Genomic DNA, 23,926 nt, shown 5'->3' with positions numbered 1-23,926 from the left:
GTGATGTCATGTGCGGCCCCTCCAAATAGCTCCTCAGAGGCTTATGGTATCGTCGTTGGGGTATATCGGACTTGTGCCTGGCGATTCAGAAGCAGGGGGCAGCATCGTGGTCTTCAGAGATTGTCGGTTTCCTTGCGTGGTGAGGTCAGCTGTTCGATCAAATGGCAAGACGGGATGGTATCAAATGGTTGGGGACTGTTATATACATGATTTCATGAATTGTCAGTCTAAGGACTGTACGATGAAGAGAGGAGGCCACCAACGTTTCATCTCTAGTGTATCTGTACAAGGTGAGCGACATCGCCTCGACATGGGACTCCAACTACACTAATCTATCCGTTAAGACATCCGGTAGAATAGTATGAGCCAAGGTCTTTTTGAATTGACAGAGTTGCCCGACCTTTTACCTCTTGGAATCATAACCCTTCAACATCTACAGATATGCGTATATATCAATTCTAGTAAGTCTATTTCTCTCTATGTAATTAGACCTAGAGCTACTCGCTCTCACTTTCGGAGTAATCCGGATGAGAGTGAAGTGACTCAGTATACCTGCAAGTGTCTGCTGTAGACAGAGATCCTGTTTCGAGTGTTTGACAAATGGCGTACATTTCGAGGCCAATCTCCATCAAGAGATCCTTTTCGACATGGTGATCCTCGGTTAGGTATTCATTCATATGACTCCGGTATTCCTGATGACAGGACGTTCTGCGAGGCGGATCAGTAGAGAGGACATTCGTATCTGCGTGGGCATCCTCAACCAAGTATCGTGTCAGTCCCAAGGTATAATCAGGCTCCCTTGAAGCAAGAGCTGCTGCAGAGGCACTGCCATACTTGCCTCCCGTTAACGGCTGGCTGGCATCCGCGCCGTGTTCGATCAGTGATTCGCAGACTGCTTTGCGACATCTACGTGCTGCGGCTGCGAGGGCACTTCCAGAGTCTCTAAAGTCAGACAAGAGAGTCGGATTCGCGCCATTTTTGAGCAACAGTTCCGCCATATCCAATTTTCTCTGATGGGCAGCCTTTTCTAAGGCGTACGAGAACTGACAGAGCGGACCGCATGGGTGATTTTGGTCTGCTTTTGCTTTAAGCAAGGTCTTGCTGTATTCCATGCTGCTTTCGCTATAGTTTATGCCGGCACACAGATCGGATATGCCGTTCAACGGGAGGTTAGGATCTGCTCCTTGACCTGATGTGGAGTGTCATCATGTCGATGTGATTCTCACAAACCGTAGTGCTCAGCGCGTTATAGTCCTTGCAATGATCGCCGATCTGCTTGTACACGTCGAAGCCGTGCTCGACTAATTCATCGCATATCTTCAGACGGCCATGATATGCAGCCATTGAAAGCACATCTCTTGGTGACTCGTTGACCGGAGGCAAATCTGGCTCAGACGCCCAATAGTCTCGCAAGGTATGATTTGAGCACAGATGAAGACTATGGGGTTCTCGTCAGGTCGAGGTTCGTAGTAACCATTTCTATAACTACCCAGACGCCAGGGGCAGGAGTCGCTGCTCGTTTCTCTATCGGCCCACAGGAGCCAGCGGCTGAACTGACGGCTGCTCTGTGTAAGAGACTTACATGTATTAACTCCCAGGAACTGGCGCAGCAGCCCCGAAACCTCGGTTTCAAACGTCTGCAGTTTATCAAGGAGGAAATCACACTGCCCTCATAGCGCGGGAGCAAGGGTCGTGAAGTACGCAGCGTTCCCAGGCCGAATTGTTACAAGCTGGTTTGGCGTAGGACCACGCAAGGTCAGCCGTATAATGCGTTTTTTGAGGCGACTGACCAACAAAGCCGCTAAGGCGGGTTGGTGGAGTGGTCTAACACGTGCGACTCAAGATAATATCTTGATCCTTCGAAAGGATTTCGCATCTCGCAAGAGGCGTGGGTTCGAATCCCACACCCGTCAGACTTTGTTCTTTTTGCAGTTCTCGCATTACGCCATACATCTCATTTTCCGCAAAAGAGGTTGGTCATCTTTTTGCTATGTGGACAAATTCCTGCCGCTTTCTTTGCTGAGCTGAGCACCAAAGATATATATATGTATACCTTAGGTAGTTATATTATGCTCATTGGCTTACAGTTAAGAATCTCATAATCTAGATATGCATGTGTGTGTGTATAAGGGTAGCTACACCTGTGTACCCCTTGATAGTCACTAATTGTATTTGGTAACTCGGTCTGATGATGCTTTCGCAGCCTCTGTAAAAGTATCTCAAGCTGCCCAGTACTGTTCACAGATACAGGTGGAAGTGACCATTAGTAGCTATCAACAATCTGTGGAATGGACCGAATTTGGAGTCCTCGAAGGGATAGGGGTCTGGAGGGCATAGGCTTCATTGCAGGAGTACCCGTTATCTAAATTAGAATTCATGGTCAGCCACATATGTTCTGTAGTTGAATAGCAGTTTTTAGCCTTCATTTGCATGCAGTAACAGGCAGCTCGTAATAGTGCTCTCCAAAGAAGGCATGTAGCCGGCCTATCTCAGGATCGGCTTCATTCAGACATGTGGCCTCGCCTCGTGGTTCACAACCCCGATTATGAGCAACGGAGCCTTGCGGGAAGGAAAGTATAAAAAGCGAATGAATGTATTGACATGTGTCACCGGAACTACTGTATGGCAGTAGAGAAATGTATCTTCGACACTGGCTGCCGCACGTCTTGTGATAAATCACGCACTCTCCCCAGCCTTTCGCGGCCTGAGAGCACGAGATGAATGAGGGCTTCTCTCGATCGTGGATGGCCACACGGAGTTTGTAGAAGCGGCAGTCGCTTGCAAGCTACCGTTACTCGCGCGAATAGGATAAATACATTATCCATACACAAGATACTAAGAATAGAATGCCGTTGAATATGTGTGGCACATTTCCCCAGATGCTAGTGGCCATATTGCAACATTATCTAGTCATCTCGATGACCTTCTGAAAAGAGAGTGATTGCTGCAGCAGCTGAACCCGGTTCTGTGATATATGAGATTTTGATGGTTCGCTTGTAGGGTGACACGGCTTGGACTCGTGATGCCGTTGATAATACTTCTGGCAAAGTTTGAGTTCCTCTCTGGGACAGACTGAGCCTCGAACTTATGGGGTTATGCCTGATCTGTCGGGTTACTCAATTATTTCTGGAGATTCCATCTACTGTGTATTATGACTACCAAGGTGGCCTAACTGATCATAAGACTTGACCGCTGTAATATCTCCAAAACTCATCCTAGATGCTCACTCCAACTTGCTCTTTTCCTTGGCCAGAGCCAAACTATGCTCTGTTGTTCTTGTCATGCTTGCAGGAACATAAGCCAGTAGCTAGGCGCCTTACTAATGAGTTGGCTGTGCAACCAACGACATGTTTACATGTGTCCCAACGGTAATAGGCGCGATCCATCACTCTTTCGCCACATATCTAGTCTTTTTTATCATTATTCTTCTCGATCGATATCCTGTTTTCTCATATTCTCCTATGCTCCGTACCTGATGATCTCTCAATGTTTCACCACACTTAACAGCAAGGAAAGGTGCTCGAATGGCTCACAGAGCAAAGTCATCGGAGATGTCTCCATACAAACCATCAGCAAACTACTGATATAGCATCATAGATCAGAACTTTACTCGTAGATGTTGCAACACGCAAATCTCACTACTGAGAGCACGAGAGGAAGAGTTATGTCGAATTCATATCAGTGCCTGTGCACAAATGGCCATAGACCCCCTATCATTTAGACATTGCGAATCTAGATTTAGAGCGGTAGTTGGTTACTCAAAGGGCAATAATCTTGTACTCTACGTCGTTGTAGCATCTGTCTCTCCCTCGGCTGTCTGCCACATGTAAACATTGTTCTCCTCCGAGACATTTGGTCTCGGACATCTACGGATATGCGCAGTGGAGACCTCAAGGTCTCATCGACTTCTTCTCGTATGTCGAATTTCTTCCCTTTTCTGCAACGTAGGATTCTGTGGATGGAATGACGCGCTTCCACTCTTGGAGTTCATCCAACCTCGTTTCTCAGAATAGGGGGTATTGACAGGTATCAACACTGTATCGAGCCATTGATTTTATTGATTTGCCAAGCTTCTAACCAAAGCGGCTGGCAGCATTTGGATGTCGACTTTTTCTAGCCGATGCAACCTTCTCCGCAAAAAAGGATAATATATGTCGGGACAAGACCTTCCATCGTTCTGTTTTCGGGTTGAATTATTTAGCCGCCATGGTATAATGCTTCTTCTTCGTCAACTGGCGGGTCACTCGGCACTCGAGGAGGTGACTGGAGGCCCCTGTTCGGGAAATCCGTTGGATGGGCCGCGGAGGCACCGAAGGCGAGCCATCCTGCATAAATACAGGCATGATCATCTGAGTCTGGAACATCTGTCGAAGCATAATTTTGGGCATACGCAGATATAGGCTTTACTGAGACTCGCTTTGTTTCTTTCACAAAAAAATGATCCAGAAGCTTTCCAACCTCCTTGTCACCGCACTGGCGGTGGCTACTGGCGTTGTCGGACATGGACATATTAATGACATTGTCATCAACGGGGTGTGGTATCAGGCCTATGATCCTACAACGTTTCCATACGAGTCAAACCCCCCCATAGTAGTGGGCTGGACGGCTGCCGACCTTGACAACGGTACGTGATCCTCATCTCTATCTGTACAACGCTCATGCTAATCCAACTCAATAGGCTTCGTTTCACCCGACGCATACCAAAACCCTGACATCATCTGCCACAAGAATGCTACGAATGCCAAGGGGCACGCGTCTGTCAAGGCCGGAGACACTATTCTCTTCCAGTGGGTGCCAGTTCCATGGCCGCACCCTGGTCCCATTGTCGACTACCTGGCCAACTGCAATGGTGACTGCGAGACCGTTGACAAGACGACGCTTGAGTTCTTCAAGATCGATGGCGTTGGTCTCCTCAGCGGCGGGGATCCGGGCACCTGGGCCTCAGACGTGCTGATCTCCAACAACAACACCTGGGTCGTCAAGATCCCCGACAATCTTGCGCCAGGCAATTACGTGCTCCGCCACGAGATCATCGCGTTACACAGCGCCGGGCAGGCAAACGGCGCTCAGAACTACCCCCAGTGCTTCAACATTGCCGTCTCAGGCTCGGGTTCTCTGCAGCCCAGCGGCGTTCTAGGGACCGACCTCTATCACGCGACGGACCCTGGTGTTCTCATCAACATCTACACCAGCCCGCTCAACTACATCATCCCTGGACCTACCGTGGTATCAGGCCTGCCAACGAGTGTTGCCCAGGGGAGCTCCGCCGCGACGGCCACCGCCAGCGCCACTGTTCCTGGAGGCGGTAGCGGCCCGACCAGCAGAACCACGACAACGGCGAGGACGACGCAGGCCTCAAGCAGGCCCAGCTCTACGCCTCCCGCAACCACGTCGGCACCTGCTGGCGGCCCAACCCAGACTCTGTACGGCCAGTGTGGTGGCAGCGGTTACAGCGGGCCTACTCGATGCGCGCCGCCAGCCACTTGCTCTACCTTGAACCCCTACTACGCCCAGTGCCTTAACTAGAGGGCATCACGGCGGGTCTTTGGAGCTTCGAGGCACACACGCGGGCTAGTGCTTCCTAGAACTGAGGTAGTTGTTCGGGGCGAGGAGGAATAATCTTTTACATATACTGTACTGAATCTTGACGATGTAACTCCTGATATCACTAGATGAAGTCTACGGGTATAGTGATATTGCCAAGAGCAGATTGTTACATTATCAAGATAATCTGGTCATCATCAATATGGTTCAGGTCCCACCACACTCCTTCATTCCGCTTAGATAGCTAGTTGTCCATAGGTATAGCAATGAGATTCGATTCACCATTGTCATCTACTAGCCATACCATGCTGCCAAAAGTCGAGTATCTCCCTGGCTGCCATAATAAACTAAGCGAGCTTCCAGCGAAGATCTGCCCCTTGAACATTGATGAGGATAGAGAATGTAGGTTCTGAGCTTATCAGATCAAGCTATATTAGGCAAGGTTATATTTTGCCTTTTTCCCTCAAGTTCAGCCGCAAGAAACAAGATGTTTCAGGAACGCAGATATCCGTGTAGCCGTTACAGTCCAATGAGCAATTAACCGTGTCGGTTCGAGCTGTCGGGCACACGCTCAAATGCCGGTTAAGCGGGTAGAGTCCTACGTCGATGAAGGATGAAGACGCAATTTAGCAAATCCGGCACAAATCAGGAGCAACAGGCACTGCAAAATGACCTGGCAGTATATATAGACCTGACCGTATGAGTCTATTGTAGACATTCTAGCTAAGAGATCCGAGCCTAGTTCATAATACAGTAGTTGAGTTCATAGCAACTTCACTCTCTAGCTGAACAAATTATCTGCGCAAACATGGTTCGCCGGACTGCTCTGCTGGCCCTTGGGGCTCTCTCAACGCTCTCTATGGCCCAAATCTCAGACGACTTCGAGTCGGGCTGGGATCAGACTAAATGGCCCATTTCGGCACCAGACTGTAACCAGGGCGGCACCGTCAGCCTCGACACCACAGTAGCCCACAGCGGCAGCAACTCCATGAAGGTCGTTGGTGGCCCCAATGGCTACTGTGGACACATCTTCTTCGGCACTACCCAGGTGCCAACTGGGGATGTATATGTCAGAGCTTGGATGTCAGTATCCTCGTCAAGGACTTGAAGTTATCCGTACATGTACTGACTTGGCATCTGTAGTCGGCTTCAGACTGCTCTCGGCAGCAACCACGTCACATTCATCATCATGCCAGACACCGCTCAGGGAGGGAAGCACCTCCGAATTGGTGGCCAAAGCCAAGTTCTCGACTACAACCGCGAGTCCGACGATGCCACTCTTCCGGACCTGTCTCCCAACGGCATTGCCTCCACCGTCACTCTGCCTACCGGCGCGTTCCAGTGCTTCGAGTACCACCTGGGCACTGACGGAACCATCGAGACGTGGCTCAACGGCAGCCTCATCCCGGGCATGACCGTGGGCCCTGGCGTCGACAATCCAAACGACGCTGGCTGGACGAGGGCCAGCTATATTCCGGAGATCACCGGTGTCAACTTTGGCTGGGAGGCCTACAGCGGAGACGTCAACACCGTCTGGTTCGACGACATCTCGATTGCGTCGACCCGCGTGGGATGCGGCCCCGGCAGCCCCGGCGGTCCTGGAAGCTCGACGACTGGGCGTAGCAGCACCTCGGGCCCGACGAGCACTTCGAGGCCAAGCACCACCATTCCGCCACCGACTTCCAGGACAACGACCGCCACGGGTCCGACTCAGACACACTATGGCCAGTGCGGAGGGATTGGTTACAGCGGGCCTACGGTCTGCGCGAGCGGCACGACCTGCCAGGTCCTGAACCCATACTACTCCCAGTGCTTATAAGGGGATGAGCATGGAGTGAAGTGAAGTGAAGTGGAGAGAGTTGAAGTGGCATTGCGCTGGGCTGGGTAGATAAAAGTCAGCAGCTATGAATACTCTATGTGATGCTCATTGGCGTGTACGCTTTACAACCCATGAGAAACATCGTCTGAGATGACTTGTCGTGTTTTGACTGTTGTCGATAGGTTTAATGTCGTGTCCGCCGTTTTGTTTTGCGGACGTGAAGGTCTTGTGTACTTACTCAGCTTCAGACTGAAATAAGATTACATCATGAGGTCGTATAAGGAATGTATCGGGTCTTCTTGCGATAAATCTCCGATAAAAATCACGGTGGTGCTGTGTAAGCTGTAGTATTTCCCGTGTCCCAGACTCTGTTGTAGAGGCACATCTACTACATCTCATTGTCACTTTTCCCACTCATGTCAATCACAGAATCTTTTAGTCATTGACGTATGATTGCGAGCTTATTAATCCACCGCCATGCCTGGATTAGCATTGCCATGGTATGCTTGAGTGATCAAGAACTTGAAAGTGTCTCGATAATGGCAACTTCAGTGAGAGTAAGCAGACGCTATGCGTGAAGGGTTATCACGTTGAATAGCCCTCTACTTCCAAGCGAACAAAAAGACAAATGCCGGAGGTCTACAGTCCACTCCCGCCACATGAGAATCGATCCCAGATTTCGGACGCAACGGGCAACAAACGACCACGTTTCTGGGCCTCAACTTCAACCCTTCTTAGACCAAAGAAAAGCCGCCGAGCGTGCGTACGTCTCACACGGCATGATGTTGCATGTGAAAGGCTTGTTGTGGGGTGCAGCCCTCTCTCAACTGCTGTCAATGACACGGCAAGAATATTGCCTAAAATTCCTGAGCGCAGGTCGGTTCAAGGGCATTACCAAAACAGGTCAACTTCCACGCTTCGGTGCCGGATCATCCACATCATCTTGACGAGGAACCATCGGGTGGTCGGACGGACTCTGCAGATCTGGGGTGCGTCTGACCGACGAGGTGTCAATTAGCCTACGTGTGAGTACCCATGCTGAGAATTGATACCTATGGATGCAAGTGCCTCTGAACTATTACTTTATCCATAGGAGCATCCGCTACCAATGTGCGGTTAAAATTGCCTTTCAGCCACCCTGTCCTCGGTTAATTGAGTGAGACGTGCATAACATGGCCGGCAGCATGGCATGGTAGATGATATTGGGTGAACGTGTCAGAAGAAAAGGCTAGAATATTCGAGACAGCTTGCTGATATGTGCAAAACTTCTCAAGATATTTGATATGTGTAGAGTTACTCTTGGCATTATACTGTAATGTGAATGTAGAGTGTACGCTACAGTACCTCAATCCAAGAACTTATAACATACCTACATACCTACTGAGCTACATTTTAGGCAGTGCCTCCGCTGAGAAGCTTTGAATTCTACTTTTGTCGTTTTAACTCGTGACGCATTGACTGGCGGGTCATCCTGATACAGAATCAGGACCATTGCATATGAAAAACAGTCTGAGACCAAACATCCAATCGGGAGACAATGCTGCCATGAAAGCTGATTTAGCCTATTTCGACTTCTCACAACTCAAAGAGATGCTTTATGTTCGGGGGAAGGGAATATGACTGTGACTAGAATGCATCGGGGTCCTGCCAAAGAATGAGTTGACTATGAGGAGGCAAATATCTGAGTCATGTGAGTAGACCAGTAAATGACAGCTGGGGGTAATCACTTATGTGTTCACCGGATATACTTCATATTGATATAAAATGCTATGATCTCCAAGTCCCAACGATACTGAGATGAACAGCATCTCTTAACAGTTGCTTTCCACATAAATAATTCCTCCTGTTACAAGAGCCAAAATGCCTTCAGTCAAAGAAACACTTACTCTTTTGCTGAGCCAAGCTTTCCTTGCCACTGGCAGCCCAGTAGATGGAGAGACCGTTGTGAAGCGACAATGCCCGGCGATTCACGTCTTCGGCGCCCGTGAAACGACAGTGAGTCAGGGATATGGCTCGTCCGCTACCGTTGTAAACTTGGTCATCCAAGCCCATCCCGGAACCACATCCGAGGCAATTGTCTACCCGGCGTGCGGTGGTCAGGCTTCATGTGGCGGCATCAGCTATGCTAACTCAGTTGTGAACGGAACCAACGCCGCGGCGGCGGCAATCAACAACTTTCACAACTCTTGCCCGGACACTCAGCTGGTGTTGGTCGGATACTCGCAGGTTTGTGCCCCCTAAGATCCCTCTTTCTCTGTATTCACAGCGCTGAAAGATCTGACGATATTATTTTCAAGGGTGCTCAAATCTTCGATAATGCCCTCTGCGGAGGAGGCGATCCTGGTGAAGGAATTACCAACACTGCTGTCCCCCTAACTGCGGGAGCAGTTTCCGCTGTTAAAGCAGCAATCTTCATGGGAGACCCTCGAAACATTCATGGCCTGCCCTATAACGTCGGAACCTGTACTACCCAGGGTGTAAGTTTTTTGCCGTGTTCCAACATTGCGCAGCTTTTACGTATGAGGGCCGGCTGACACTGACAAATTCACAAAGTTCGACGCCCGTCCGGCTGGCTTCGTCTGTCCCAGCGCGTCCAAGATCAAGTCTTACTGCGATGCCGCAGACCCGTACTGCTGCACCGGAAATGACCCCAACGTTCACCAAGGTTACGGCCAGGAGTACGGCCAGCAGGCTCTCGCTTTCATCAACAGCCAGCTCTCCTCAGGCGGTTCTCAACCCCCGGGCGGCGGCCCGACCAGCACCTCCAGGCCAACCAGCACAAGAACTGGAAGCTCTCCTGGCCCAACTCAGACTCATTGGGGTCAGTGCGGAGGCCAGGGCTGGACCGGTCCTACGCAATGTGAGAGCGGCACGACTTGCCAGGTTATCAGCCAATGGTACTCTCAGTGCTTGTAAAGAGCATGAAGGCTGAGATTATGAGGCGTTTCGTAGCCAGCTGCAGTTAGGACTAGCTTGGAGAAATCTACTTATGATGAAATTGCACACTTGGTTTACTTTGTGATGAGAAATCGAGATCGTAGGTTGGGGAAGTCCAGTGGACTCTTGTGTACCTCTTCTCGTTTTGTCAGCTCCTTCTGCAACTCATAGACCTGCCTCATCATTACGTTGTGAGTTGTCCTATGCTTTAGGCATCCGATTGTGTTGACTGAAGTTGGCTGGCGTTGACTTGCCCCGAGTTGCCCCAACTCATTGATTATGGTAGTGTGACGTTTTCAATTCGTGTGTCCTGCACAGGCTTCATAATCAGCTTACCATGGTGTGATGACTGCTTGTGAGATTGCAAACAACACCACTGGGCTTCTTCCGTGCAGAGTTTAGGTGCTGTATGCCAGCCTCAGGGGGGAAAACTAGCTTGTGAGTGGTGGTATTTTTCGGAGGCTTTGTCCCACATCCCGAGGAAGGGAGGTTATTTGCCGTAACCCAAGGTTGTACTGCGTACCTAGGCAATCAGGGTACGATTACTCCAGGATGATGTAGGTACCTGATGATCTCGGGCTCTTGTTTAGCCTCTCTTCGGTCAGCGAATCATGCCTGATCATCCCACACTTTGGCAACGCATCTAGGCTTCTTTGCCCTGAGCCTAACTGGACAACGACTAGTTGTGCTTTTGGGTACCATTAGCGCCCGAGAGGTCTTCAGAGACGATGTGTGGGTTGTCCTGATATTCGTAAGTCAACCACTGGGGAACTCGCCATTTGTGTAGCACTCAAGGGAAGTCTGTCTATCAGTTCAACCACTTCTGAAGACAGAAAGCAACTAGTATTGGACTACATGACATACAGTCCAAGCCTACTTCTTTGCTCCCCTGTCTTCAGCGGAGTTTTCGGAGAGTACAAGTAGCGAGCTTATGGGCTGAAGGTGGAGCAGCCCTACCGAATCGATCCTTTGGCAGCATTGAACCCCCCCTGTATGGCACCTTCAACTGGATCCTGCTCGCCCAGCTACAGCGCTCAATTCCCCATCATTGTTCTATTTTTCGCATTGGCTTCTGACGTAAGACCTAAACTAGTAGGCGAGTTTCCATCACTGCTGGCCACCTACCCCTGAACTGAACGCTTCAAGTGCCATGCTGTGTTGAATATTTGCCGACCAATTTCACCGCCTCTAGGCAGTGCAGAGGGCGCCGCATTTGGCATCATTATCCCCGGCGATGGACAAGGTATCGACCCAATAGAGGCTTGATACTTCCTCTCGCGTGCTAGTCATACCTTGGCAATGTAAGACGCTCACTGAGCCGGATAACTTCGCAATCGAAGACTTCCTTGGTCGTTAAGCCATATATATAAAGTTGCTCTCAGCTCCTTCTCTCAAGCCAATCGCTTGTCGCTCCAAACCTGCCCTTTGTACTCACATCTCAGCAACTGTCAACTCCACCACCATGTTCGGTCTCAAGAACGCCGTCCTGCTCTCTATTGCTGCCCTTGCTCAGATTGGCAGCGGCTCGCCCACAGGCCAGTCTGAGCCTCCCATCCCAGAGGTCCGTAGCGCAATACAGCATTCACACCAGGTCATCTACTGACTTTATCAAACAGATCGCTCGCCGTGCACCCAACACTATCTGGATCTGGGCTGGCCCGTAGGTTTACTTTTGTGGGAAAATTCATAAAGACTTACTGACTCTCGATAGTAACTACACCGGCCCAAGCCAGAGTCTCACGTACAACACCGTCAACGAGTGCCACGCCATCAACTGGGAGACGATCGGATCAATCTGGCTGCCAGACAGTAAGTCTCCCGTCAAGAAGCCGCCACTGTCATGGTCATCGCTCATAATTGTATCAAAGACGTCGTCTGCACATTCACTGTCAAGCCCGGCGACTGCCAGGATGATGTTGGCAACTTCCGTTCCCAGACCATCTTCCCCTCGGGCCTTGCCGACATCCGCCAGTGGTACGAGCCGAGAAAGGCCGACTTCCCGGCTTACTGGTTTAATAACGCGAGGAGTATCCAGTGTGGTGGTGCCAACTTCTAAGTGTGTTTGGGGGCTTGGGCGTAAGAGGATGTGTGCCTGCGAGATACTCCCTAGCTGATAAGTAATAATGATAATTAAATGTACAATGAGTTATGGCCGCGCACTTTCTCCTCACTTCTAACCCTTGGTCATTCCATGTTGGAGTGCTCACTGCGTTCGATCAAAGACTAGTTATCTGGTCATTTGTCAGGAGGCTGGCAGGGACTCGTGACGCAGAGACAGCCTCCGAATCTTCCTCAGACGCCATTGGTTAACAAAGACCTGGAAGCAGTCAGACTCTGCAACTGCTACGGACCGTCCTGAATGAGGACATACTAATTCACGATCTGGCCAGACATTGACTAGGAGGACTTTTGTACGGTTAAATCATAGGTGCATCTATTACCGCTTCAGAAGACCAGTATACAAGAGTCTGCCTAAAGCTCCATTACCTTACCTAGATATCTCAAGCAGGTCTACAGTGCTACCCCAATCTGGTCTACAGTTTCAACCTTAAGTTGAATCCTGAGCTTACTCACTATCTGTTTAATCTGCCATGTAAATCTCATTAACTGCCTATATAGCGTGTGTCTTGTCGTAGAGCATAATTCTATTACTATCTGCTGTCCCTTGTGGGAAGCCTATATGTGAATGTATCAGGTAACAGATGTTACAGCCTACCTATTCTGTTTTTTATCACATCTCACTTAAGGCTAGTCCATGTTCACAGCCTCTCGCTAAAAGAGTTTAAGTGCCTCCTTATGATGCACATAGAGATCTGTATAGTCCTCTAACTATTCCACGTGCTGTCTGAGACTCAAGGGTTGGAGCTTTTCGGGGGGCGTCAACCCATGCTTGAGATACTTCCGATTCGATAGCTCAGTCAGGTGATCCATTACAACGCTGAACTCCATGAATACATTCTATATGGCCAGGTGTTCCTCCTTATGATTTGATGATCCTGTTATTCCCCTGATTGTTCTAGTAGCAATCCTCATCGCTGAATTCCATTTGATGGATATGAAAACTGGATGCCAATAACTGCTCAGATCACAACAGGTTCTAGTTTTACCAAGGTCTTCACAGATGCTATTGGACTTAAATATCATGCAGACTCGGGCTCTAACCCACGAGTGCACATTGCCTCTCTCCTGGACGGAGTTCAAAGCGGTTAATAAAAAGGGATTGCCTTTTTGACTGTTCGAACCCGCACTCTGGTCACGCTCGCTGGCACGTTGGAAGGGTTCTTTCATCGTGATCGAGTTGTTTCGATTCCGGAATTCGATATAAATTGTCACTAACCCCAACTATGAGTCACATTCATTTCTATCAAGTCTTGTTATTCACTGTTTCCGAATGTTCACACGCTTCACATCACAACAGCGTGGCTAAAGGCTGTAGTTGGCTCAAAATCTTCAACTTTATAAGGCTTTGGATCGATGACAACTTTCCTAGAGAGAGATGTTCGTCGTGTGTCAGATGCGATCCGAAAGAAAGATAGACTTTCGCACTCTTTATGAGGCTGGCGCTTGCGCAACCTCAATCACTCAGCTTGCGGCTTCAGCTTCTCAAGACTTGATCAAACACACTGCATCCGTGTAACCCTTCTCCCACCCTTTCTTACATTCGTCCTTTGCCCTTTAAGATGAACACATTCACTCTGCTGTTATCGCGGTAGAAGAAGTGCGTTGAGGAAGCTCTGCATCAACATTGGATCTCAAAGCTTCTAAAGACCCTTCCGCCATCTTTATGGTCTCCAGCTCTACTGAGGGTCGCCCTTTCTCATGTTTCAGACGCTGTTCTGACTGGATGAGAGGCTCCCTTTACCGTTAGGAGTAACCAGCAGGCGGCCAGAGCTATCCGTGGTTGGACAGCCAACTCTTCTAGTCAATTTGTCCCACGGGGGGCTTGGGTTCTAGTCAAGAAAGCAAAGGGATCCGAAGGTTGAAACAAGTAATCCTACAGACATGGTATGTGGAGGGCACGAGCAGCCCAACGACCGTGTTCATGCTCGCAGATGTCATTCCACGGAGCTGTCAAAGACGATAGAGCGATATATCTCGTCACGCTAGAATGAGGCTCTACGATATCAACGGGCATAGTTGACTTGATCCGTTGGCTTACTGAAACCTCAACGCTCTCTAGGGCTTTGCAATCAAAATATGGCTCGCTTCTGCCCTTTCCAGGCAGCCAACAGATAGGTTACTTCACACCATATCGGAAGGGTATCCTTCGTACAAGCCGACCTTGATCCGTACATCCGTTGCGTCGAAGGATTTCTCTTCATCATCCATCTACCCAACACTCCAATTCGACACAGCACTGCCGCACTTCCGACTAGGCAGTGGCTAGCTGGAGCGCGGCATGTCCCCCAAACCTGTTCGGCCAACGCAAGATGCGTAATATGGTATTGATTCATCGACAGTGTCGCTAGTGTCGACATCCTCTCTCGCGTCATCGGCCGGGCTGAGGACAACGCTCTCGACGAATATGGCTACAAGCGTGCGTGCGTTTGGTGAGAAGGATTCTCTACACTGCGCGACAAGTATTTTACTCTGGTGGATGCGGACGAACCGTCAGCGATCAATACTTGGGCCTACACAAGTGAAGACAAACAAGAGAAGTGCACTCGGAGGGTATGAGACGGGAAAGGACGAAGTGACCAGATACATAATGCATGGCCTCAGTTGCAGACTTGCCCATATTCAACATTTTGTTACGAGTTGGACCCTTGCCAAGATGTGATCAGGAACAGCACAGGGAAGGCAAGCCACTTTCTACATATGATGGTGTAATGATTGAGTGTCAATGTACTTGGGATCGTGGCTTTTCACATGTGCCCCATCTTCATGCAGTGCCATAGATAGCTTGCTTGGAATGATGATCCATAACAATGACACAGAGAATTCATTTGAAGTGCTGGGCAGTACCTTATTATTATTATTCAGCCTACTGTTTGTAGATATCAGGCGTGGAGCTTGCCTTGCACGATATGGCAAAAGGCCTGCATCGTTCTCGTTCTCGTTCAAGAGGCAGTGAACATAATTCCCAGTCATGGCGCCATCTCGTCGATGCCAGCTCAAAGTCGGACTCCGATAAGGGATTCCAGCTGCTTCAGCTCCAGCCGTGGACGATGGACATGTGTCCTCTTGTTTACGCGAACTTCCAACTTGTGCAAGGATATTAGCTTGAATGAGACAAGTCAAGCCGCTTGCCCCGGCGATCACTTCATATGTCTTACAGCCTTTAGCGCCGCGTGGCCTCGGCCCGTCGAGATGCATTAACGCCGTCTAGCTAGTATTAGTTGGTTCATTACATGGACATTACAGTAGATGTTGGTTGGCAAGAAGATGAACCATGTGGGAGGAATTCAACTGAGAGTACTGGACTCACCTGAAAGAGTGGGGGGAGGAATGATGATACACTGAGGACGTTGAACTGCGGTTGCTAACCTTTGCGATGCTTACCTCGTATCGACGTGGTATTCATCGCAATCCATGCTGAAAGTAGTCCCGGTATCAATTCTACACAATGCAGCAGTACTTGTAGTATTTCTTGATAAAGTACGTCGTATCTCGCGTCCATTCGGTCGCGCTTGTGGCGAGATCTGGTGGATATAACGCTTCACAGGGGTGTCAGGAGGGTATATCCGCGGCTCTGTCAGCATGGCGGCTACTAGGAGGAGCAACGGGGTCTCTACAATTCCCTCGCATCCTTGGCCCATCAGTGACCCGTGTCATACGAGCTGTCAACTCGGGAGTCAGGCCTCCATGCTGATAACGCAATCGGCCCTGGATCCCAGACTGCAAGTGAGAATCTCCGGCGCCATCGGATTCGGAAAGCTCCTTGGCAACCCTTGCAGACAGATTCTGCACTATCCACGCGGCTGCAAGGAGTGAGAAGAAAAAATGGAACAATGGTCACCAGTCAGCTGAGTGTTCTACCGCAGTTATAGTAGTTTAAGCTTTCTTGTCTAGAACAGCAGATCGTGGATCTCCCATATCGATCTGGGGATACAGAAGATCGTTACAGGGAGGTTTGGGAGGGTAATACAACACGTAACAATGTACAATGTACTTGGTACTCTCGTTGCTCGTCGATGGTGACAGGGGGGGAAACATAGACCTGATACTGACTGCCGGTCGACAGCGCCAAGGGGCGGAAAATAATTGGGTGACGAAAAGGAAGCCGAAGCGAAGTCGATGCCGCAGGAATCGCCCGATATCCAGATGACAAAAACGCCGCCAGCGTAGATGATGCAGGAAGGTGAAAATCCGAGCCAAGACAAAGATCCTGGAGATGAGACAGCGGGGTCTGTCAGATTATCCATGTACTTGAAGACTCATTGAATCCTTCAGATGTACGGCTTACCCCAAGCGAATGAAGGACGAGCGACGGCAAGGGCCAGGCTCACAGAAGCAGCAAACGGTCGGCGTACGTCCGACAGAGCGGCTGTGGTGTAGTTTTGTTTCACGACGCCGCTGATCCGCCCTGACGACATACGTACATCAATAGTGTCCAAGAACAGGAGTGAAGGTGCATCCACAGTGCATGTAGAGTGCATACCAAGTTGACTACAGACATGTTGGATGGTGGCACAGCTCTAGGCTGCTTAGGTAGCCGGCCGATGTGTAAGGTAGCGAGAGTGAACTCGCGCCTCATAAAGAGCATCTCCAGGGGGGGGGGGGGCTAATGACGGATAGCTCAGTTTGCAACAAGTTTGATACAAGGCGAAAGAGAAGGACCAGAGCGTCGATTGGACAGTAGTGATATGCAGGATCGTGGACTCGATAAGGGCCACCCACCCATGTACTCACGCAAGCAATATGCAAGAGTCGTCCTATTCAGCCGGGCTTATTGCTCGGCACACACACCTGCAGGATCGGCACGCGAGGCTCATAAAGGCTCAACGGCGTTAAGATGGTTGAAAGACGCCTGCAACTGGTCCAAGGGTCTGAAGGCTCCATGGCCGCATGTGATTATGCAAGCCAGAGCCCTCCGAAGTCTGTTGCCCAGGTACGCTGTATAGGAATAGCAGGTATCTGTGCGGGTTTGGAGCCTCGTATGTTACGAGTATACTCCCCACAACATAAGGATTCTCACATCTGGACCTTGTCTATGCATGGCTTGAGTGGTCCCGCTAGCAGAAAAGCCTGGAAGTAGGATGAGACTGCTTGCTAGGCTACAAGGGGGGAGGCAATTCGGATGTTATCATATAACAGGTCTTCCGCTACCAAACCATCAAGCCATCTGTGTTGGCGAGACTTCCATCTGATCCTGATAGACATCGCCATACATCTTGCCTCATTATCCTACCGTTTCAACAGGCTAGGTGTGGTATCGTAAGGTAGCCTGTCATCATGGGGAGCAGCGCCACGGCCACCACGACTGGCGAGAGCACCCGGCAACAGCCCGGGCTGGCTTGTGAAGAATGCCGCAGACGCAAGGCACGCTGTGACCGTGTCAGGCCAAAGTGTGGGATTTGTGCTGACTCTGGGAGGAACTGCGTTGTCTTGGACAAGAGATCGCAGCGAGGCCCCAAGAAGGGCCAGCTGAAAGACCTGCGTTCAAGACTGAGTAAGTCATCTATCTGGGATCAAGATGATGACATGGAGGATGAAGCTTGCTAACTACAAACAACTCTTGCAGTGCTGCTGGAACAGCGGCTGGTTGGCCAAAATGATGCCCCGAGTCTACCCCAAGAGCGTGACAGTCTTGGTTGCCCGACGCCCTCCGAGAAAGTCAGCCCGGAAGGCGACCTCGTCTCCTCGAGGGCAAGCACCGACATTGGGCTGGACACATGCATGGGCTCTACTGCTGGGGCATTTGCACTCTTTGGATCGACTTCTGGCTCGGACAAGATGCCGCCACTTACACCGGACCTCTCGACGGCGTCAACGGCGAACTCGATGGCGGCGTGCATCTGCAAAGGCTGGCAGACGGAGCCTGCGATGTTCTCAACAAGCCCTTTTCCGCAAATCCCCCTTACTCCACAGTCGACAACGGCCCCGAGCCGCATGCCGTCCATATCACTTGCTGCTGCGGACCCAATCATGCCCGACGTGGTATTGATGGAACTGTAATCAAGCCCCCCTCCCCCTTGAGGAACACAAGCGACCTGTCAAGAGATGGGCTAACATGTCGAGTGGTTGCAGCGATCTACTATACTTTGAGAGAGTCCATCCCTTTGCGCCCATGGTCCACAAGAGGCGGTACTATGCCTGGGCCAGCGACCCAAACGCCTCGCCGGCCCGTACCGCTCTGCGCTCCGCCATGAGGACCATTGCGTCGGCCATGTCGCCTCAATTCTGCGATATAGGACACGTCATGTATGCTTCCACGCGACGCATGCTCGAGACACAGGACGCATGCCCGGAAACCGGCCTCCCCTGGATGACGAGGCTCAAGCCACCTCATGAGCAGCGGAAGATGCACCACGAGCGCATACAGGCTTGGCTCTTGCTGGCGTACTATGATGTCTTGCGTAAATCAGAGCATCAGGCCTTTATCACCGCCCGCCGAGCATTTCGCCTTCTCCGCCTCTCTGGCCTGTGCGAGATGGACATAGACGCCTACAGCGGCAGACAGGGCGATGTCGCGACATGCACTCCGCCTGCTGAGACAACGTGGAATATGCAGATGTGTTCGTCAGAGAATGGTGCAGATGAGGCTGTTTTGCAGCAGGATTGGATCTCCGTGGAGGAGAGGAGGCGGACTGTCTGGAGCGCCTTTCTCCTCGACCGCCTCTCGACAATGGTCAACGACCAGCCCACGATGCTGATGGAAGAAGCGGTAACCAAACCTCACGCATGTACATTCTCTTGGTATTTCTCAGCTGACTTACCCATCTCTAACCAGTTCTACACACGACTTCCCATGTCAGAGGCCGAGTTCCAGAGCGGTACCCAAGAGCCCGTCTCGCAGATGGGCTTCCTGATCGAGGCAACAGACGGGATCAAAGCCTCCAACAGCATCCAACCATTGCCCCCATTCGCCCATTGCGTCGTCGTGGCCAACCTCTTTGCACGCTGCATGACACACTGCAAGATGGCCATGCAATCACCGCCCATGTCTGCACCTGAGGCCCACGACTTTTGGATACGACATCAGTGGCTGGCATCCGCGGCTGCAAACGCCTGCGAGTCTACGGAGACGCGATGTGACCCCATGCTGGTCTTCACGCGCATATTGGCTTACAGCGCGAGCTTGTCACTGTGCAGTACGGCAAATGCTACGTCGTGGCAGACGCTGGACCACCACTTGATGGCGATGGCTTGTAAGCCGGCTGCGCATCAGGCCGCTTCCGAGGTGGTGCGCATCATCAAGACGGCCCCGCGAATTGCCTTCTTCAAGGTATGTAGGCTACCTATCAGTTTTCGCCTGACTTATCATCTGTTGATACTGATAAGTATGTACGTGCATAGATGCACCCCTTCTTCCCTAATGCCATCGCACTCGTTACCAGTTTCCTCAACGCCGACGTGCCTTATCTGCCTTCGACACGAGGTGGCAATGCCATGGACGCCATTCAGGAGAGACAGGATGCTGTGAATGAATTGCTTGCGGCGCTGCGAAGATCAAGTCAGGTGAACAACTTGGCTGCAGAGCTATTGTGCAAGCTGGAACTGGACATTGGACAGGCGGCGAGCGATGGGAGCGTGAGTCAATTCGATCAGGGCGATGGCTCCTGGTCATGAACAGCAGAATCAGAGCAAATCTCCCATCTACAGTTTGACGGCCCTTCATTACATGTCAACTACATAGATTTACGGCTAGATATAGGGTATAAGGGGGGGAAAAGACACTCAATAACACACAACCAGAATCTTGCTCTTCCTCTCTTTGAAAGAGACTTCCAAGCAGTCATCTGAATATTCACACTACACTCGGGTATACTTGCACCTCGCATGTGGAAAATGTCGCCTACTTCGTGCACTGGGCGTGACACAACCTTCAGCCGTCTCCTGTAACCATCCAACATGGTTCCCAGCGTCCAGGTCGCTGTGCCCTCCAGCACGTTGCATGCTACCCCAAGGATAAGGGATTGATCATCATGATGCCGCAGATGTAACATTTGGAAGCCTTTGGAAAGACGAGTCAAAATGCAGAGTAACCTCACCAGCGCGTGTCAGAGGCGTCCAGAATCTCACCGTCGTAGCACTTGCTGCGGCTGAAGGATGCAACATGCTCGCACACAGCCCTACTGCACCTTGTTCTACAAGAAGACATGATCATCAAATCTTGTTTTGACGCAATATGATGTAGAATGCTGAGAGAGATACGGGGCAATGCTTTCCGAGAAACTCCGGCGTCCTGTTTGCCTCACAAAGGTTACTTGCCTAGTAAGGCAAATTGCCTCTTGGGGTTATTGTAATAAGTCCGGACGGAACTTCAAGTCAGCCGCACCTGAAAGGTAAGGTGACGACGGAGATAAGCAGAGAAGAAGCAGAGAAGAAGCAATACAATATGGAACTCGGCAACTCTGCTTGCACTTATTGTCATCAGGAGGTCAGGTAAGGCAGCTTTTCAGGGCGTCCGGCAAGGTAGGAAGCAAAAGGTTCCAGCCATGAGAGAAGAACGATAGGATACTCTCAAAAACTACCTAAAATCCCCATTGCGTGTGTTAAACTTCTCAAAATCCTGAGATACAAGCTCAATCAGTTAGTCGACTTGGCAAGCAAATGCTTGGTGCAACCCTTTCGGCTCCCGCTGGGAGAACTAACCCCCATGTACTTGGACTATCAAAAGGGACCGGCTGCAGGAATCTCTTGCCGCGCCTCGTAAGATCGGACCAGTGGCTGAAACTTCCAATGGCAGAGAACGACCTATCGGAGGGGTCAAATCGTTTTGGCTCCCTTAGTAGACGAAGGAATGCATAACAATGGCCATGGCGTCAAACGGTGAGATCGGGGGTTGTCGGACTAAACATGCCTCGGGCACCCTGGTCGGCTCGGTCCGATGCTTGTAGCAGATCCCTTCCCGCTTTATCCTCCGTATCCCTTCCCTACCTATCTCACAGTGGAACATAGTCTAATAAGATAAAGCCCGGGACAGAGCTCATGTGATACTCTTGACTCGCAGTTCCACGTGGTTTATGCAACTCTATTTAGACCTTTATAAAGCTGCGTGCTGCCCGAATCAATATTGAACCAGGCAGCACTTGAGACTCGATATCACGCCGCTGTTGGGGGTACAGTAGCATTGACAATACCTGGGTAGGCTTCGGTTGGCAAAGGGTCAACCCTGGAGCTGAGCAATCCTTCGATCCTTCGACTAGAAATCTGCCCATAGCTGAAGACATCCGGTTCCCCTATTGGGCAATCCGACAGCCGAGACTCCTTCAATCAAGATGGCCTCATTGTTCGCTAGTCGCTCTTTATTGACAGCCGTAAGATGGCTCGTCATTACGCCGACGGAACTTTTCCCGAAGCTGACACCACATACCAGAATCTACACAGCAAAAAACTCCGTACTCCGACAGAACCTCATCACCCCACGCCTCATTCGACCTCTGGTTCAATAGCAGCTTTTCTTTTTTCTTATCGATGTATGATAGTTTATATAAAAATGTGGAAAAAACACACTTGCGTAGCGATAATGCAAAGACCAGCGATAACCTTGAAACGACGGGCCATTTGACGTTCTAGACGCCATGTACGCCCCCCCTTTTGTCCGCGCCTTCGGAATCGCAGTCCTTGCCGTCCTCCCATCTTTCTCTTCGCCCGCAACTGCCGCTTCTCTGAAATCGTCCGGATCTTCGTCATCGTGCAGATGCTTCCCGGGAGACGCCTGCTGGCCATCCCCGGCCGACTGGAAGGCCTTCAACCAGTCCGTCGGCGGACGTCTCATTGCCACGGTCCCGCTTGGATCCGTCTGCCATGGCACCACGTATGATGCCGCACGCTGCGCAGACGTCAAAGCCGCATGGCCGTATGCGGACACACACACCGACTCGTCTAGTTCCGTCCTTGCGCCTTTCTTTGCGAACCAGAGCTGCGATCCGTTTCTCCCTAGAGAGACTCCCTGCGTTATCGGCACATATGTCCAGTACGCCGTCAACGTCTCCAGCGTTGCAGACATCCAAAAGACTCTTGCGTTTTCTCAGAAGAAGAATCTTCGCCTGGTAGTGAGAAACACGGGCCATGATTACTTTGGAAAGTCCACTGGAGCCGGTGGTCTGGGACTATGGATGCATAATCTCAAGACTTACGATATCCACGACTACAAGTCGGCTGCTTACACTGGAAAAGCGGTCACCATGGGCGCGGGCATCCAGGCGGGAGAGTCTGCTGCTACTGCTTTCAAGCAAGGCCTTACCATTGTGTCTGGGATATGTCCGACTGTTGGCCTGGCCGGAGGATACACCCAGGGCGGCGGCTTAGGGCCCTTGACGACCAGATACGGTCTCGGAGCTGACCAGGTACTGGAGTGGCATGCGGTGCTTGCAAACGGCTCCGAAATCACTGCGACTCCAACCAAGAACAGCGATCTGTACTGGGCCTTGACTGGTGGCGGTGGTGGCACATACGCCGTCGTGTACTCCATGACCGTCAAAGCACATGCAAACGAGAAGACCACAGGGGCGAATCTCACGTTTCCGAATGCCGGGTCAGAAGATGTCTTCTTTCAGGGAGTTCAAGCATTTCACGATATTATACCTGCGATATCTGATGCCGGGGGCACGGCGGTCTGGACCGTGCTTTCCAAGGCCTTGTCCGTTGGGCCAGTTACCGGGCCGAACATGACCAAGGCGACCATGGATAGCATCTTTCAGCCCGTGCTCCAGAAACTGGATGCTCTCAATATTACATACTGTAAGTCGCCCTCTTGTGCATCATCCTCCGAATCACGACGAGGACATGACATGAATGAAGGGTACTGACCAATATAGCCTACTCCTCTGGGGAGTTTTCAAGCTTTTATGAGAGCAACGCCGCTTATGACCCACCGGTGGTGTCAAATGGTCTCCAAATTGGCGGCAGACTCGTAAAGCGGTCTGACTTTACCGGGAACCCAGACGGCTTCATCCAGGCCATTCGTGGTATCGCCGATCAAGGTGGACTGGTCACCGGGGCCTCATACCAGCTATCGAGCAGCCTCCAACACCCGCCCAACTCGGTGAACCCAGAGCTGAGGAAGAGCTTGATTTCGTTTCAGATCGGAGTGTAAGTTTCTCTTCTCGCCATGTCTCATCAGACTTGTGCAGAGTTGTTTTTTCGTGGCGAATTGCTAACAAGACCTTGTCAGACCCTGGATCAACACAGACTGGGCTACAGATCTTCACAACCAGGATCTCATCACCAACTCATTCGTACCCGCGCTGGCTGCCCTTCTTCCCAGTGGGGGCTCTGCTTACCTTAACCAGGCGGACTTCCGGGAACCAGGATGGCAGCAGGTATTTTACGGAGAAAACTATGAGAAACTGCTTGAGTTGAAGGATGTGTATGACCCTAATGGGGTCTTCTGGGGAAGGACTACGGTTGGGAGCGAACGGTGGGCTGAGACGGAAGATAAGCGCCTTTGCCGAGTCTCGTAAGGGTTCATGGAATTGAATTGTAAATAAGAACCGTATCGATAAAAATGAGCTACTT

General features: G+C 50.8%; 7 protein-coding genes across 7 annotated transcripts; 6 read left to right on the top strand and 1 right to left on the bottom strand.

Moving 5' to 3' along the window:
• Positions 1-497: 497 nt before the first annotated feature.
• On the bottom strand, positions 498-1,344 carry TRIREDRAFT_102504 (uncharacterized protein; the record flags this gene model as incomplete). Its single annotated transcript, XM_006961097.1, has 2 exons — positions 498-1,189; positions 1,227-1,344. 2 exons carry the CDS (start codon positions 1,342-1,344, stop codon positions 498-500), a joined length of 810 nt encoding a protein of 269 aa, XP_006961159.1.
• Positions 1,345-4,406: 3,062 nt separating this feature from the next.
• On the top strand, positions 4,407-5,757 carry cel61a (glycoside hydrolase family 61). The gene is made up of 2 exons (XM_006961505.1): positions 4,407-4,624; positions 4,679-5,757. The coding sequence occupies exons 1-2, from the start codon at positions 4,438-4,440 to the stop codon at positions 5,524-5,526; spliced, it is 1,035 nt and encodes a 344-aa protein (XP_006961567.1). The 5' UTR covers positions 4,407-4,437; the 3' UTR covers positions 5,527-5,757.
• A 550-nt stretch (positions 5,758-6,307) lies between these two features.
• cip1 (carbohydrate-binding module family 1) lies at positions 6,308-7,485 on the top strand. Its single transcript, XM_006961504.1, has 2 exons — positions 6,308-6,627; positions 6,688-7,485. The coding sequence occupies exons 1-2, from the start codon at positions 6,353-6,355 to the stop codon at positions 7,361-7,363; spliced, it is 951 nt and encodes a 316-aa protein (XP_006961566.1). The 5' UTR covers positions 6,308-6,352; the 3' UTR covers positions 7,364-7,485.
• Positions 7,486-9,187: 1,702 nt separating this feature from the next.
• axe1 (carbohydrate esterase family 5) lies at positions 9,188-10,296 on the top strand. Its single transcript, XM_006961503.1, has 3 exons — positions 9,188-9,589; positions 9,661-9,840; positions 9,917-10,296. The coding sequence occupies exons 1-3, from the start codon at positions 9,224-9,226 to the stop codon at positions 10,277-10,279; spliced, it is 909 nt and encodes a 302-aa protein (XP_006961565.1). The 5' UTR covers positions 9,188-9,223; the 3' UTR covers positions 10,280-10,296.
• A 1,466-nt stretch (positions 10,297-11,762) lies between these two features.
• Positions 11,763-12,356, top strand: TRIREDRAFT_102500 (uncharacterized protein; the record flags this gene model as incomplete). Its single annotated transcript, XM_006961502.1, has 4 exons — positions 11,763-11,861; positions 11,917-11,960; positions 12,012-12,109; positions 12,169-12,356. The coding sequence occupies 4 exons, from the start codon at positions 11,763-11,765 to the stop codon at positions 12,354-12,356; spliced, it is 429 nt and encodes a 142-aa protein (XP_006961564.1).
• A 5,339-nt stretch (positions 12,357-17,695) lies between these two features.
• On the top strand, positions 17,696-20,111 carry TRIREDRAFT_102499 (uncharacterized protein; the record flags this gene model as incomplete). The annotated part of the gene is made up of 5 exons (XM_006961501.1): positions 17,696-17,912; positions 17,985-18,400; positions 18,510-19,688; positions 19,760-19,993; positions 20,100-20,111. The coding sequence occupies 5 exons, from the start codon at positions 17,696-17,698 to the stop codon at positions 20,109-20,111; spliced, it is 2,058 nt and encodes a 685-aa protein (XP_006961563.1).
• A 1,876-nt stretch (positions 20,112-21,987) lies between these two features.
• TRIREDRAFT_73631 (uncharacterized protein) lies at positions 21,988-23,871 on the top strand (the record flags this gene model as incomplete). Its single annotated transcript, XM_006961500.1, has 3 exons — positions 21,988-23,149; positions 23,227-23,500; positions 23,583-23,871. 3 exons carry the CDS (start codon positions 21,988-21,990, stop codon positions 23,869-23,871), a joined length of 1,725 nt encoding a protein of 574 aa, XP_006961562.1.
• Between the last annotated feature and the right edge of the window lie 55 nt (positions 23,872-23,926).

The sequence above is a fragment of the Trichoderma reesei genome, assembly GCF_000167675.1.
Source record: "Trichoderma reesei QM6a unplaced genomic scaffold TRIREscaffold_1, whole genome shotgun sequence".
Lineage (NCBI taxonomy): Eukaryota > Fungi > Ascomycota > Sordariomycetes > Hypocreales > Hypocreaceae > Trichoderma > Trichoderma reesei.
The sequence above is the reverse complement of the archived record's forward strand: the minus strand, read 5'-3'. Positions and strand labels throughout refer to the sequence as shown.

What these genes read in the sequence shown, in the direction of transcription:
- cel61a (XM_006961505.1), top strand. Translation starts at nt 4,438, where the DNA reads ATGATCCAGAAGCTTTCCAACCTCCTTGTCACCGCACTGGCGGTGGCT. An exon ending in GGCTGCCGACCTTGACAACG is followed by an intron (nt 4,625 to 4,678) that starts GTACGTGATCCT and finishes CCAACTCAATAG; the next exon opens with GCTTCGTTTCACCCGACGCA.
- cip1 (XM_006961504.1), top strand. Translation starts at nt 6,353, where the DNA reads ATGGTTCGCCGGACTGCTCTGCTGGCCCTTGGGGCTCTCTCAACGCTC. An exon ending in GTATATGTCAGAGCTTGGAT is followed by an intron (nt 6,628 to 6,687) that starts GTCAGTATCCTC and finishes TGGCATCTGTAG; the next exon opens with TCGGCTTCAGACTGCTCTCG.
- axe1 (XM_006961503.1), top strand. Translation starts at nt 9,224, where the DNA reads ATGCCTTCAGTCAAAGAAACACTTACTCTTTTGCTGAGCCAAGCTTTC. An exon ending in TGTTGGTCGGATACTCGCAG is followed by an intron (nt 9,590 to 9,660) that starts GTTTGTGCCCCC and finishes ATTATTTTCAAG; the next exon opens with GGTGCTCAAATCTTCGATAA. An exon ending in GAACCTGTACTACCCAGGGT is followed by an intron (nt 9,841 to 9,916) that starts GTAAGTTTTTTG and finishes AAATTCACAAAG; the next exon opens with TTCGACGCCCGTCCGGCTGG.